The sequence below is a fragment of the Neoarius graeffei genome, chromosome 14 (genome assembly GCF_027579695.1).
Source record: "Neoarius graeffei isolate fNeoGra1 chromosome 14, fNeoGra1.pri, whole genome shotgun sequence".
NCBI classification, from domain to species: domain Eukaryota; kingdom Metazoa; phylum Chordata; class Actinopteri; order Siluriformes; family Ariidae; genus Neoarius; species Neoarius graeffei.
In genome coordinates this window covers 72,668,926-72,685,213 of record NC_083582.1, presented here as the reverse complement: position 1 = coordinate 72,685,213, position 16,288 = coordinate 72,668,926, and the positions used below count along the sequence as shown (strand labels likewise).

Genomic DNA, 16,288 nt, shown 5'->3' with positions numbered 1-16,288 from the left:
TCAGTTAGAATGATATTGAACAAGTCAAAGACGGATGGAGCTGAATGGAATATAGCTGATATACCATGAAAAAAAAAAGCCAGCCAATATGTGGCAGATCACAGAATCCAGGGACACATGTCTGCCCGGGGGCATTTTGAGTTATTGACAGATTCAGAAAGTACAGTTTCTAAGCTTTCCAATGATGCCTTCCATGTGGAGATCTGACAATATTTGAAGAATGTGTGGCCTTTTGAAAGTGTATACCTCTTAAAACAGAAAAGGGAGAAAATCGCCCTCAAAGTTTTCCATCTCAGCTACTCTGGGTGCAGGGCGGGCACATAATGCTGCTCATTTGCATGACATTAAGGAAAGCCCTACCCCCTACTAGCTAGCACGATGCTACTTTCATGTAAACAAAGATCACCACGTCAATTTTCCTTCCATGTAAAGTATGCCCAACACAATTATGAAGTACAAAAATAAGTCCTAAAGTATACTTTAACGTTTTGTGGTTGAAAAATTACTCACACCGTATGAAAGAAAGATAGCACAATGATAACTAACACAACGCTAGTTTCATGTAACCAAACCACAACACTCTCCGTTACATGCAAAAATAACCACACAGCCCTAGATTAATAAACTTACCCCATCAGAAAGAGAAACGTCGCCTTGCACACACCAATGCCTCCGATGGAATGTAGTCCTAGAACACTTCCTTTTGGTTGCGTTTTTTTTTGCTAGAAATGGTTATCTCTGATGTAAATACCGTGCGTCTGTTTGCTTCGCGGTGTTTCAGCTCCTCTGCGCTCTGTTTAGCTTGATCATTCCATAGTGAAATTACATGCCTGTATGCAGCTTAAGTAGCCACGAGCTCAGCTCGTATCATACAGCTGATTCGCAAAAAAAAAAAAAGACTTAAATCTTCATGTGAATGGCCCATATGGTAATTTACCCACACCCCCCAGCAGGCTACAGTCCTGACAAAAACGAGACAATTTGCAACAAAAAATGTATGCTTTTCCAACAAAACAATCTATTATCTGAAATACTGATTGCATTCTTCAAGATCTCAACTTGCACATTATGGAAAAAAAACGAAAATCACAAATTTCGAAAAAAAATGCTTCTTTTGCGATTATCTCGGATTCGTTTCGGCCGACATGTGTCCCTGGATTCGGTGAGGTGTCACATATGGTAATGTTACTACTCCCCTGTGTTCTTGTTTGTTGCTTTGTTTTTGCTCTTTCTTCTGTGTTTTGTTGTTTTTGACCTGTTCTGCCCCTTTGGATATTGCCCACTGTGGATATTCTGCCCCTTTTATTCCTTTTAAACCACAGCAACGTTAATTTTTTTTCCTCCATTTAGTGAGGAAAGGCATCATATCGATCATATCAACCCAGTTACATTTAATGTTGTGGAACGTCTGCAATTTAGTGCCTGTTATCGGTTACATTATGGAATCTATAACCAGTCGTTCCCTTACGATTGTCTCTTTGTATACCACCTTGCAGCAGTGGCTTGAAAGATGTAGTCTGTCGTGTTAATGTCAGGAAACTTCAGCTTAGTTTACTTTAGCTTCACCTCTGACTATGACAAAGCACAGACACCGGAGACCCCTTCCAAAAATGCAATGTAAACATCTTCAAATTTCACCATATCAATGATTACACGTGCTTTTTTTTTTTTAAAATTATGTTCTTGTTGAGGAGGAGTGAGCTGTGGACAAGCACTACTCAGACACAAGTCTGAATCTGATCAACCTCAGCCGGGTCCCTCGGGTAAGGGTGCCTGATGTTTCGAGACCTGAAACACCCAATGACCGTGATACATCATGGATGAGTGTCTGGGTGCATCACACACGCATTTTTATTTGGAAAAATGTGGAACATCCACCATCCAGGTCTATGTGTAAGATTTTTTACTATCGCAGCACAGTATATAACCCTTGCATCGAGAAGCACTGTCAGAGCTGCTGTTATAGAAAATTAATCAATACTTTCTGACCAATCAGAACTGATCATTCCACAGAGCTATGGTATAAAACTATATAAATGGTATAATTTTATCATCAGGTTGTTAAGAAAGCTGTGTATGAATTTTCAGGGAAATCATTACACAGTGGGCGGCACGGTGGTGTAGTGGTTAGCGCTGTCGCCTCACAGCAAGAAGGTCCTGGGTTCGAGCCCCGGGGCCGGCGAGGGCCTTTCTGTGCGGAGTTTGCATGTTCTCCCTGTGTCCACGTGGGTTTCCTCCGGGTGCTCCGGTTTCCTCCACAGTCCAAAGACATGCAGGTTAGGTTAACTGGTGACTCTAAATTGAGCGTAGGTGTGAATGTGAGTGTGAATGGTTGTCTGTGTCTATGTGTCAGCCCTGTGATGATCTGGCGACTTGTCCAGGGTGTACCCCGCCTTTTGCCCGTAGTCAGCTGGGATAGGCTCCAGCTTGCCTGCGACCCTGTAGAAGGATAAAGCGGCTAGAGATGATGAGATGAGATGAGATCATTACACAGTGGTATGCAAAAGTTTGGGCACCCCTGGTCAAAATTGCTGTCACTGTGAACAGTGAAGCAAGTTGAAGATGAAATGATCTCCAAAAGGCATAAAGTTAAAGATGACTCATTCACTTTAGATTTTAAGCAAAACAATTTTTTATTTTCATCTTTTACGTTTTCTAAATGACAAAAAAGGAAAAGGGCCCGAAGCAAAAGTTTGGGCACCCTGCATGGTTAGTACCTAGTAACACCCCCTTTGGCAAGTATCACAGCTTGGAAACTCTTTTTGTAGCCAGCTAATAATCTTTCAGTTCTTACCTGGGAGATTTTCACACATTCGTCCTCGCAAAAGGCTTCCAGTTCTACAAGTTTCTTGGGCTGTCTTGCATGCACTGCTCTTTTGAGATCTATCCACAGAATTTCAATGATGTTTAGGTCAGGGGACTGTGAGGGCCAGGGCAAAACCTTCAGCTTGGGCCTCTTGAGGTATTCCATTGTAGAGTTTGAGGTGTGTTTTGGATCATTGTCTTATTGTAGGACCCATCCTCGTTTTAACTTCAACTTTTTTACAGATGGTGTGATATTTGTTTCCAGAATTTGCTGGTATTTATTCGAATCCATGCTTCCCTCGATCAATGAAATGTGCCCTGTGCCACTGGCTGCAACACAACCCCAAAGCATGATCGATCCACACCCATGCTTCAGAGTCGGAGAGGTGTTCTTTTCCTGGAATTTGGCACCCTTTTTTCTCCAAACATACCTTTGCACACTGTGGCCAAAAAGATCTATTTTGATTTCATCAGTCCACAGGACTTGTTTCCAAAATGCATCAGGCTTATTTAGATGTTCATTTGCAAACTTCAGACGCTGAATTTTGTGGCTAGGATGCAGGAAAGGTTTTCTTCTGATGACTCTCCCATGAAGGTCATATTTGTTCAGGTGTCGCTGCATAGTAGAACAGTGCACTACCACTCCAGGGTCTGCTAAATCTTTCTGAAGGTCATTTGCAGTCAAACAGGGGTTTTTATTTGCCTTTCTAGCAATCCAACAAGCAGTTCTTTCAGAAAGTTTTCTCCATCTTCCAGACCTCACCTTGATCTCCACTGTTTCTGTTAACTGCCATTTCTTAATAACATTACGATCTGAGGAAACAGCTACCTGAAAACACTTTGCTACGTTCTTGTAGCCTTCTCCTGCTTTGTGAACGTCAATTATTTTATTATTCAGAATGCGAGGGAGTTGCTTAGAGGAGCCCATGGCTGTTGAGGAGTCAGAGAATTTATACAGCTTTGAAATCTGCATCATCTGACCTTTCCTAACGAAGAATTTGAACAAGCCACAGCTCAATAAGCTAATTAAGGTCTGGAACCTTGGTAAAAGTTACCTGAGAACTCAAATGTATTGGGGTGCCCAAACTTCCGCATGGTGTTCCTTTTCTTTTTTCACTCTCCAATTGTACAGAACAAAAATAATACACAAATCCTGCAGAAAACGCTGAAAAGAAATGTCTCGTCTTTACCTTTATGCCTTTTGGTGATCAGTTCATCTTCTGCTCACTTAACTATTCACAGTAACAGACATTTTCAGTAAAGGTGCCCAGACTTTTGCATGCCACTGTATGTGCAAAGAGTGAAAAAAATGGACCAAGTTCGCAATGATAACTTTGTCAAGTCATAATGGCGTCTTTTGCAGAGAGAAATTTCCAGATGTGAGACCAGAACCAGAAACGGTGACACTAATTGAGGTGACAGTGGAAAAAAAAAATTAAAAACTTGAGACAGCATGTAAAAGTTAAGACTTCACTGACAAAAGTGGATTCTTATACACACCGATCAGCCGTAATATTAAAACCACTAACAGGCGAAGTGAATAACATTGATCATCTCATTACAATGGCACCTGTAAAGGGGTGGGATATACAACACATTCAGCAGCAAGAGAACAGTCAGTTCTTGAAGTTGATGTGTTGGAAGCAGGAAAAATGGGCAAGCGTAAGGATCAGAGTGACTTTGATAAGGGTCAAATTTGTGATGCTAGATGTCTGGGTCTAAGCATCTCCAAAGCAGCAGGTCTTGTGGGGTGTTCCCAGTATACAGTGGTTAGTACTTAACAAAAGTGGTCCAACTGGGAAGGACAACTGGTGAACCAGTGACAGGTGCCCAAGGCTCATAGATGTATGTGGGAAGTGAAGGCTAACCCGTCCAGTCCGATCCCACAGAAGAGCTGTTGTAGCACAAATTGTTGAAAAATTGTTGTTCATGCTGTCTATGACAGACAGGTGTATGATAGGATTCACACTGCATCACAGCTTGCTGTGTATGGGTCTGCATAGGTCAGTCAGAGAGCTTATATTGCTGATCCTTGCCCACTGTTGAAGGCGTCTACAATGGACACCTTAGCATCAGAACCGAACCACTGAACAATGGAAGAAGGTGGCCTGGTCTGATTAATTTTTTTTTTAAATATATATATACACATCACGAGGATGGCTGAGTGTGTGTGCGCTCACTTATCTGGGGAAGAGCTGGCACCAGGATGCACTATGGAAAGAAGGCAAGCCGTTCTGGCATCAATGTGGAGGTTATGCTGACATGCACCACCTATCTAAACATTCTTGCAAACTCAGCACACCCCTTCGTGGCAACGGTATTCCCTAATGGCAGCGGCCTCTTTTAGCAGGATAATGTGTTCAGGAACGGTTTGAGGAACATGACAAAGGGTTCAAGGTGTTGACTTGGCCTCCAAATTCCCCAAATCTCAGTCCAATCAAGCATCTGTGGGATGTGCTTGTCAAACAAGTCAGATCCATGGAGGCCCCATCTCACAACTTACAGTACAGCACCACTGTGAAACCAGATACCAGAGCACACCTTCAGAGGTCTTGAGGAGTCCAAGCCTCAAAGGATCAGAGCTGTTTTGGTGGCACAAGGGGGACCTATACGTTATTAGGCAGGTGGTTTTAATGTTATGGCTGATTGGTGTACATTATTGTCATCTAGCCTGTTTATTATTGTGAAATAAATGAACTTCAAATTGGATTGGTGTTAAAAAAAACGTTAACATAACCTCTCATTAGCCTGTTTACACTGGGCCGCATTGCCACAGATGAGATATTATTCAGATTTTAGCAAAACATGAATGTGCTGCTGTGTTCACACTGTAATTAAAATGAAATCAGATTAACCTTCTGGGGTTGAGAGGTTCGCCGGTGAAGCTCGGCAAGTTTAGAATGAGTAGGTCGTGTATTCAGATCAATATCTTCATGAGTTTTTAATCATACAAGCATGATAAACATATTGACAGAAACTTTACACTTTCCTATGTGCCCACTGCCAAATAATATTATTAGTTTTTAAATTACCTAAATTCGATGAAACATAAAACTCGTCACCGTACTCCGTCACACCGGAGTCGGAGCACTGAGCGCACACTTACACATTCATAAACGACTATTCACATGATAATGATATGATGATCACTTTCACTCTTGCGGTTTCGATTGGCTTCTTTCTCGCGGTGGGAACGCCCACTGTAAACAGGATAAAATCTGTCAGCCACAGTTTAGGCTCCCTGTTTGGAGGTTGCGAGAAGGCACGGCGACTTGATGCTCAGGAGGCGCTTCAGATGATTCGGGACAGTGATTCAATTTCAGGACAGCAATTCAATTCATGATTCAGGACAGCGATTCAGTTCAATCTTGAGAACTGCGGCACTGATGACGAGCAGTGACTTTTTGAACTTTGAATCAATCCAGCTGAAGATCAACTCGAGTAAGTGTAAATATTTCCTCTATTTCTAATGAGCATGTCAGCTGATATGCGTGTGGTGTAGTGGATAATGTGTGTGTGCTTCTTGAGTAAATAAAACGTGCACCGCCACTTGTTTGCTCACATTTCTTCTTCATCTTTTTCTGGCACGCTAATGATTTTGGCATGCTCTGACGCTGTTGTCAATTTCAACAAATCTAAGCAGTATTTTCAAAGCCATATGACTTTTTTTGTATTCAGCACAAGTTCAGCTACGATAATATCTATGTAGTATGTATGTCATGACAGTACTTAAAAAAATACAGCTAAATGAAGCTGTTGTAAAGCAGTTTTATAACCATTTTGGAATGTGTGAAAAAACATGACCTTACCCATTGTAATGAACCATTTTGATGACTTGACTTGATGGGATTAAGAGTTAGCAGTAGGAGGGGTTTTCACTCTTCTCATTGAATGGAATGAAATTTTTTACCCTTCTCATTGAATACCTCTCCCACTGCCAACCCTTTATCCCAAAACAATAGGACATACATTTTCTGATGGCCAGTTAATTGTCCAATTCAGTGGAGCAGATTTAAGTTTTTGTGCTTGATACTGTACATTCCTAAGACTGAACAGAATCACCTCAAGTGATCAAAATGGTTTGTCACAATGGGTAAGGTCATGTTTTTTCACACATTCCAACACAGCTGTAAAACTGCTTTTTACAACATCTTCATTAATCTGTTTTTTTTTAAGTACAATCATGACATACAGACTACAGAGATATTATTGTAGCTGAACTTGTGCTGAAGACAAAAAAAAAGTCATATGACTCTGAAAATACTACTTAGATTTGTTGAAATTGACATCAAGGCAAGGCAAGTTTATCTATCTAGCACATTTCATACACAGTGGCAGTTCAATGTGCTTTACAGAAGTAAAAGCAAAACAGTAAACAATATAAAATAAAATTACATAAAATAAATGGGGAAGAAGAGAGGAAAAAAAATAAGAATTAAACAATAGTAGAAATAAAATAATAAAATGAAGTAAAAGTTCAGTAAAAAAAACAGCAGAATAAAATAGAATAAAAGTTAAGTAAAGTTTAAAACATGCAGAGACTGTAAAAGTTAAGTAAAGTTTAAAACATGTAAAGATGATGATATTTATCAGTTAGCAGAAAGCATCTGAGAACAGCTTGGTCTTTAGTCTAGATTTGAAGCTGCCAACAGCAGGAGCATTTTTGATGTCCTCTGGGAGTTGGTTCCATAGCTGCACTGCATAGTAGCTAAAAGCTGCTTCACCACACTTTGTTTTAACAACAGGTTTTACCAGTAAATTTTGCTGCTGCGATCTGGTAGATCTGGTTGGGTTAGGCCGCTGCAACATATCAGAGAGGTAATTGGGCCCTGTACCATTTAGAGATTTGTACACCAGCAGCAATGCTTTAAAGTCAATTCTCTAGCTTACTGGAAGCCAGTGAAGGGACCTTAGAATTGGAGTAATGTGCTCTGTTCTTTTTGTTCGTGTGAGAACCCTAGCTGCTGCATTTTGAATCACCTGAAGTCGTTTGATGGTCTTTTTTGGCAGGCCTGTGAAAAGGCCATTGCAGTAATCAACCCTACTAGAGATGAAGGCATGTATAAGTTTTTCCAGATCATTCCAGACATCAGAGCATGCCAAAATCATTAGAGTGCCAGAATATACCCTCAGACCCCAGAGGGTTAAGTTCACTTTCACCCACAGTATGACCAAGGCTTGATGTACTGCACCACATGAATGAATTTCAACCATCATGGTTTTTGTTTCTTTCAGAAAAAAAGGGTAAAAAGAAGCTTCTGTGAGAACCGGCAGAAAGCGACTGCACCGCTGTTTCCCCCGACTGAGTCTGTGTATGTGGTTATGACAAACGCAGACATGGAGGAACCAGGTAATTAACACAACTCTTCCTCGCACAGCAAGCATCTTCCTCACTGCAGGACAGCTCTTTAGAGAGTCCTTACACACTCTTATTGCTTCATGCTGCGATGTTATGTGTCATCACTCTCTCTGTAGGCTCATTTGCGGTTTTATATTAAAATTCGTCACAAACAGTCTCTAACTACATTCGCATGTCGTTGCTGTTGCTCCCTGAAGCATACTAGTTTCATCACTGCTTGTATTTTTTTGTAAAATCTTTATAAACACACGCACACATGCACGCTCCACGTTTACCCGCTTGATATTATTACCATAAAATTAGCATCAAAAGCACCTTATTTTTATATGTATATCTTTTTGGCTTTTCTGAAATCTTTTTTTTTTTCTTCAAAAGTACTTCTTCTCTCACCACACACACCCACCCACATGCAGAACACTCACAGGTAGTTTGCCAAGTTGTGCTCCTGTAAGGTGTGTGTCTCGAAGCCGTGAGGGACCGTGTCGAAATAGTCGTTTCCAATCCCGCAGATGAAACACTTAGTCTGCGAAAGAAACAAAACCACACTGACATGCACTGTACATAAGAAAAAGTCTGCATATTTCAGAAATACAGAACAGATAGTGTGAAATCCCAACACGCATTTTCTAAACTTATAGCGTATTCACACCTACGTTGTTTGGTCCGGACCAAACGACCAAATGAACCAAATTTCCCTTGGTCCGGACCTTTTGGGTTGGTCTGAATACAAACCACCGAACTCTGGTCCGGACCAAACAAGCGGACCGAGACCGAGCTGCAAGGTCAGACTCGGTCCGGACCAAAGGAACCCTGGTGCGGATCTTTTGGAGGTGTGAAAGCAGACCGGACCTAATCCGACAGTTTTGCTTTTTTGTACCTCGGGAGCTTCCGTCGTTTGTCGAGCATTATGGGAAACAGAGTCTTGACACTCCACCGCAAAGTGCAAACACTGTTTCGGTTGTCAAGGGAACCTTACAACAGTCGTTCAGTCATTCAGACCAGTGGTAGGCTAGACTACAGAGTACAAAAAATGAGTAGGGGGCAAACGTGGGCTGAGGAAGAAACGCGTACCCTTGTGGATATATGGGCAGATGTCCACTTATCTGAGCTTTTGGAGAGAACACACAAAAATGCCGACGTGTTTGCTGTATTCAGTGAGAAAACGGAGAAGGGGTTCACGCGCTCCGCAGAACAATGTCGGCGAAAATTGAAGAAACTCCGTCAGACCTACATTAAAATCAGGGACATTCTTTCAAAAAGTGGCGGTACTAGCGACGCAAAAAAGAAATTCATCTATTGCGTGAAGAGCCAGAACTGTCACAACATGACGTGCGCTCATCAGCGCTATCCTCCGTAGCCGCCTTGCCCTTTGTCGTCGTCGTTGATAAATTACTTGTACAACAGCATAGTAATCGCACAATTGTGAAAACAGTAAAAAACATATAGCTTTGATGACATAAAAAAGAATAACAGCACGGAAAGCCTCCATGACTACTTTTGAACTTAACGCTTTGTGCGCGTGTCGTCTCTGACCAATAGCTGAACGACCTCAGGGCGCGTGGCTTTGTTGACAGATTTTGGTCCGCTTACTAAAATGTACAGTGTGAAAGCGAACCGCACCAAAATGAAAAAAAAAAAAAAAAAAACATTTGGTTCGGACCAAAGCAAGTGAACTATCGAACTATCCTGGTCTGAATACACCCTTAGTCAAAGAGCTCTGATTAAACGCGTTATCGTACAAAAAAAAAAAAAAAAGCAAGCTCATCACAACGTTAAAAAGTGGCACCATATTCAAAAAGGAAATGTTCCTCATCCAGACCAACCTCAAAGCAAATGACTCGGTTGTGTATGAAAAAAAAAAGTAAAAAACGGTGTCATAGAAACCAAAAAAAGTGGAATGTCAATGCAGCGACGCAGCGGGTAATTATGGTTATTAGACAGAGGCAATGCTTTGTTACAAACACACTTTGGAAAGGCTTTTTATCAGAAACATATTGACTGTGCAGTGACTCTTCAGTGAAGCAGCTGGAACCCATTAGCCCAAGTGCAAGGAGATACATCACCCACTGAATACACAATTAGCAGCAAATGTAATGGACAGCCAAGAAGTGATGTTAAGCTTCTGCTGTGAAGAGGTAAAAAAGAACAACGTGACTTTACTTCTACTGTGTGTGTGTGTGTACACTCACCTCCATATCCTCCTTCACCTGCTCCTGCTGATCTCTCAGCTCACCAAATGCATCAATAATCAGACCTAACACACACACACACACACACACACACACACACACACACACACACACACACGATCTCCTTACTGCATCTGTAAACGTCTGAAGCAGTCAAATCATCATCATCATCATCAGTTATGTATTTTTCAACTCATCCACGCTAATACGTTTCCAAAAGGTTGTTCATGTCATTTCTGCAGTGATTACTGTTATTATATTGTTATTATACAGTATCTTTTACACGCGTTACGAAACCACTCAGTCTCACCCTGAATGATGGCGAGGAGGATGACGATGACGAAGAAGAAGAAGGTGATGTCGAAGATGATGCGGTAAATCTCATACTCGTCACCTGCAGGATCCTCGATCTGATCGCCGATGCCACCGCCCGCACGTACACCCACGTACATGTGGAACATGTAGCACTGTAGGCATGGCACAACACACACCCACACACAAAAATCAAACATGCAAATACACAGGTAAAGATAAAAATAAATAGATATTGAGCAGTGAAACAGGTTTTAAAATATAGGCTGAGGGCATCATTAAATAAAATGGGCAAAGAGAAAGTTGACTTTTAATATATTTAATATAAAGAAAGAAAAAAAACGTCTTTTTGAGGTCAGAAGTTGATTACGCTCTTCCTTGACATGAATGTTATGGCAATATTGGGCTTTCACTGGTTTCTTTGATTGTACAACATGCATCTTTAACAGAAAAAATTATAATTTGGTGCACAAGTTTTAATTTATTTTGGGTTTTCTGATATCAGCACAGGGTCAGAATTACACATCCAGCACACCTGATATTCTATTAAATGTCCCTTAACAAGTTTCACTTTGACCAGACACTTCTGATAGCCATCAACAAGGTTCTCGCAGAATTCTGGTTGGATATTTGAGCACTCTTCTTGGTAGAATCGGAGTTCAGTTACATTTGTTGGTTTTCTGGCATGCAGCTGACTTAAGCAAAGTCCACCCATTTTCAGTAGGGTTGAGGTCAGGACTCAATGTTCTGCTTTATCCATTCCACACCCAGCTTTGATGTGTTTGGAGTCATTGCCCTGTTGGAACGCCCAATTATGTCCAAGTTCTACCTGTCTCGCTGATGGTTTGAGGTTATACTGATGAATTCTGAGTTCGTTCTCTTTCTCCATTATTCCACCCACGTTGCTGAACCATGATTAACAGTTGGTACAGTGTTCTTGGGGTTGAACACCTCACCTTTACTCCTCCAAGCATACCTCTGGTCATTGTAGCCAAACAACTCAATATTTGACCATAAAACTTTCCTTTAGAAGGCTTTTTCTTTGTAATCTGTGGTTGGTTGAAGAGAGCAACTGGACTTGCTTGAAAAGTCTTGAAGACGTTTCGCCTCTCATCCGAAAGGCTTCCTCAGTTCTGTCTGTCTAATAGGGAGTATCAAGTATTTATCCTCTCATGGATCATCATAGAATCCGAATCAGAATGCTGATGGCTGCATTGTAGGTGGCTGATAGATGTCCTAGACACCCACCTCTGTTCAGTGATGGTCGTGATGGAAGTCCAGTTGCTCTCTTCTACCAACCACAGATTACTATGTACCTGGATGACTGAGTATCTTCACAGATATGTTTCTACGCACTTTGGGATGAGTTCCCTTCGACTGGTGCGGGAGTATGAGAGGACTTCCAGAAAACTGGCAGACATCTTAGCCAGAGAGGATCGTTCATTTTTGTCAACCTGGAACGACCATCACTGAACAGAGGTGGGTGTCTATGACATCTATCAGCCACCTACAACGCAGCCATCAGCATTCTGATTCGGATTCTATGATGATCCATGAGAGGATAAATACTTGATACTCCCTATTAGACAGACAGAACTGAAGAAGCCTTTCGGATGAGAGGCGAAACGTCTTCAAGACTTTTCAAGCAAGTCCAGTTGCTCTCTTCTACCAACCGCAGATTACTATGTACCTAGATGACTGAGCATCTTCACAGATATGCTTTTTCTTTGTCCATGTGGTCAGCTGCAAACTTTAGTCGAGTTTGAAGGTGTTGATTTTGGAGCAGGGGCTTCTTTCTTGGACGGCAGCCTCTCAGTCCATGGAGATATAAACCTCACATGACTCTACACAGTGACACTGGTGCTCCAGCAGATTCCAGTTGATGGCAGGCCTGTGCCTTGGCCGTTCCTGACCATCTGGACCGATTTCCTCTCAGCTGAGGGAGACAGTTTGGGTCTTCTTCCAGAGCTTGGCAAAGTGACTCCACTTCCCAATAACGTGTGCTTGTCAAACAAAACCATTTTATGTTGGCACAGAGAAACTATCAGCTGTAGTCAATCATGATCGCTAACAGGAAGTTAAGAAGCCTTGGCAAGTTAAAACATTTTGGAACTTTCATTCCTACTGAATTAATAATCTAAGTGATTGTGTGGATATTTCTGACTCCGTGTTTGACCCTGAACAGGAAACAGAACCGTTCTAAAAGAGGAGACATAATTAGCAAAGACGTCCATGAAATCTGTTTTCTGTCTGTCTGCATGCCTGTCTGACTGAACAATAACCCTACAACCTACATACACATCCATAATAGCCACCGGTCACTATCCTGTCCTCCATACACTCCCTCACTGCACGTCGCAGCTCCATGGCAACAGTACCACGTGCTTTTGTGTTATCTGATTATTCGTTCCTGTTCTAGCCGTAACGTGATTGGTTAGTGTCCTTATCTTGTTCACCTCTTGCCCGGTTATTTTTTCACTATCCAACAACCCCAATTTCATATTTTAGTCCTGCTTTAACTACAGTAGCTTGTCTTGTCAGTTGTGACCTTTTGTATGCTTTTAAATAAATAAACGTACATTTATTTATTTTTTTTAACCAGGCATTCAATTCATTAGCATTTTAATAGTGCAAATGTGTAATTCCATGTTCACTTTGATGGTTGAATAAAGCACTGTGGCGGAATATTACTGAAGCCTGAACATTTTGTAAAGTAGCACAAAAATGAAATGACATTCTGAGCATTATATATACCCTGCACAGATACACGCAGCCAAACACACACCCACACACACAGGGACCAGAAGGCTTGCAGATATCAATCTGAGGGATTTGTGTAGCTAGAAGCACTGGTCCTCAACATAGCTGAGCCTGTGCTTCCTTTTCGAGTGGATGTCAAACCCCTCCACTGGAGCACAGAACCACTGCTCTTAATAGAACACGCTGAGATTGAGAGGCGAAAAGAAACTGACGGACAGAGACGGAAACTGAATGCCATCGGCACGTTTGCTCCAGCAATGGATGAGGTCTCATGCTGAATCATGACAGCGAGAGCAGAATGAAAAGAAGGAGATTTGATACGATGTAAGACACAACTATATCAAAGTCATGTCACGTTCTGATGTAGTGGAGTTTTTTCGCTATAAAAGTGTCATTAATCTTCACGTGTTAGAAATATACAGACTTTATTGTTTATCTTGCCCAGACATTCCTGATTCAACTCACTCAACGATAAGCTACCTGGAAGATTTTTTTTTTTTTAAGTGAGATGGAGCAGAACTATAGACAGGTTTGCGAGCAGATTTGAATAGTGTATCTGTTAACCCTTCGCTTTCTAAGATACGTCCTGCTTTCACAGAGTGAAGGGAAAATTAAAGCTTCCTGAATATGCTTCCCAAATGCTGTAGCTGTAAATGTAATTATTATCCATACAGGACACTTTTTCGATGGAATAAAAACGTGTTCTATTCCCTTCTAGCAGGTTTCATTCATTTGGTTTGACACCGTGCATTATTATAAGCATATCGCTTATCCTATGTGTTGTAGGGGGGCCTGCCATGCCGTAGCCATAGTAACCAATTCCCTGCTTCGCTTTATGAACCATCTTCTCCCTTCCACCGTACAGCATTGAACACGAAAATCCCTGTACTCGATGCCGTGTTCTATCTCCGCCCATTCTTCTGAGTCCCTGTAATGGTATTGGATACAGAGATGATACTGGATGCCAAATACAGTGACGTCACGAGTGTGCTTTAAACCCGCGGCAGAATTTAAATTCCTTCTCTCTGGCGGTGGGTTTCCACGCGTAAAAGAGACGTCGTTGCATCGGTGCTACAGAAGAACAAAGGACAAAGAACGAGCTATTGATACGGGACCTTTAGCCAAAGTTCAATGTATTTGATCTTCGCATAGTTGCAATAATAACTGAACCGGTTAGTTACTGCAGCCCACGCAGTATTTTAAAGAGAAAAGGCGACCGGATCCCTTTTCCCTTTCGCAACGTCGACGAACTACAAACAAGATTCCTTCCAGATCATCGGACGACCGACAGGACACCGAAGATCTTCAGCTGACGAGCTGTAAAAGTAAAAGGAACAGAACGGTTTTCTCCCTGGACCTGCGCTCCGCGCTGTCTTCGGATAACAGACGGCGCACTTTCAGTCGCCAAGCAAGAGCGATCTCAAGTAAGGCTGGCATCTGGGCAATTGTTAGTCTTAGTTGTAGCTAGTTAACGTGAAGAGTGTTGTTTATTTGAATTCATTCATGGTTTAAATGTACGTATTTTGATTCACCGCGTGTTGTTTGATTTGCTTTGTTTACTATTTGTGTTTAGTTAGATCGTGCATGCGTTCTCGCTCTCTTTTTAACTCCCTCCGTCGCACTACACCCCTCAACGTTGGGATTTCAGGAGTAGCTAAGGTTGAGTAGAAGTTTGGATTTGAGGCCTAGCACAAAGGCTCGCACATTACATTCACATACCACACCTATCTCGCCCGTGCACATGCACAGCCTCACTCCGCTCCTCCTTGTCGTGCACCTGCGCATGCCCTCTCTCCCTAGCTCCGCCTCATCTCGTTAGTGCGCAGCTGCGCACACGCCTACACTCGCCTCTCACACATACACCCAGACACACAAACACGTGATTTCCCTTTCACATTTTAACATCCACTCGCCCCTACACTGTAAACTTGCATATAGCTATTACTTCTGATCACCATTAGTGCCTTAGTTATCATATACACTACTGATTATTACCTGTATACATTGCATCACCATTTATATTGAATTATTCCTTGGCTGCTATTATTGCTATATCTGATCAATATTAGTTTGCTAATTCGTGTCAGCTATTTCAATAAATGGTATCTTTTGAATAAACTGTGTTCTGTCTATTGCTACAACATTCACTGAGTGCCAACCTCTGCCAAACAAATATTCTAATTGCCTTCGCCCATTTGGTTGTTATGTGAATGTTATAGATCTAGAGTAAACGCATTACATTAGAGCTACGATACTCACTAAAACTATAGCAACATCAAGTTATTCCAGTGATTTTAATAGTTTAGCTATCAACTTTTAGACACTTGAATTAATGATTAATGAATTTGTGAGATTGATCCCTTTTTACATGAGACTGATTCGATAAGCCTATTGCACCTACAGTGTATTACGTCACTCTACCCACTGGAGAATGAGCACTGAATATGGCTTACAATACTGCATGGTTGCCAAGAAAACATGACGTTGGAGCTGATGTGAATATTGAACGAGAAAGTTTTCTGCTGTGCATGCACAGAAGCATTTCTTTGTTCGCCAGGAAAGAGAAAGACGCCTTGAACACCTGAAAGGCTACCAAAACTTCATTAGGTATTCTTCACACATACTTATAAGCAGTGGCAAACCGTGACTATTAGAGCTGGGACTTGAGCTCAGCCGAAACTTAGCCAGACACCAAAAAAGCAACAGGGCAAAGGATTTTGTAAGGGATTAGCGGCAGGCTGCCAGGTTGCTCTGTTGTGTGTAGCTGTTGATGCTGATTTTAAAAGTAACTCAGTAAATTACACAGGGAAATGAATATTTAAGTCTGAGTGAAAAATACTGTAGCGAGCGTGCAGCGTGGAAG

At 41.7% G+C, this 16,288-nt stretch overlaps 1 protein-coding gene across 1 annotated transcript in view; it reads right to left on the bottom strand.

The window, feature by feature from the left end:
- The window catches only part of ryr2a (ryanodine receptor 2a (cardiac)), a 589,347-nt gene that overhangs the window by 8,963 nt on the left and 564,096 nt on the right, over nt 1-16,288 (bottom strand). The window contains exons 103-105 of the mRNA XM_060940301.1: nt 10,664-10,820; nt 10,354-10,418; nt 8,587-8,687 (exon numbers count right to left, since the gene is read on the bottom strand). Coding sequence (XP_060796284.1) covers nt 8,587-8,687; nt 10,354-10,418; nt 10,664-10,820 — 323 coding nt within the window. The remainder of the gene's footprint in view (nt 1-8,586; nt 8,688-10,353; nt 10,419-10,663; nt 10,821-16,288) is intronic.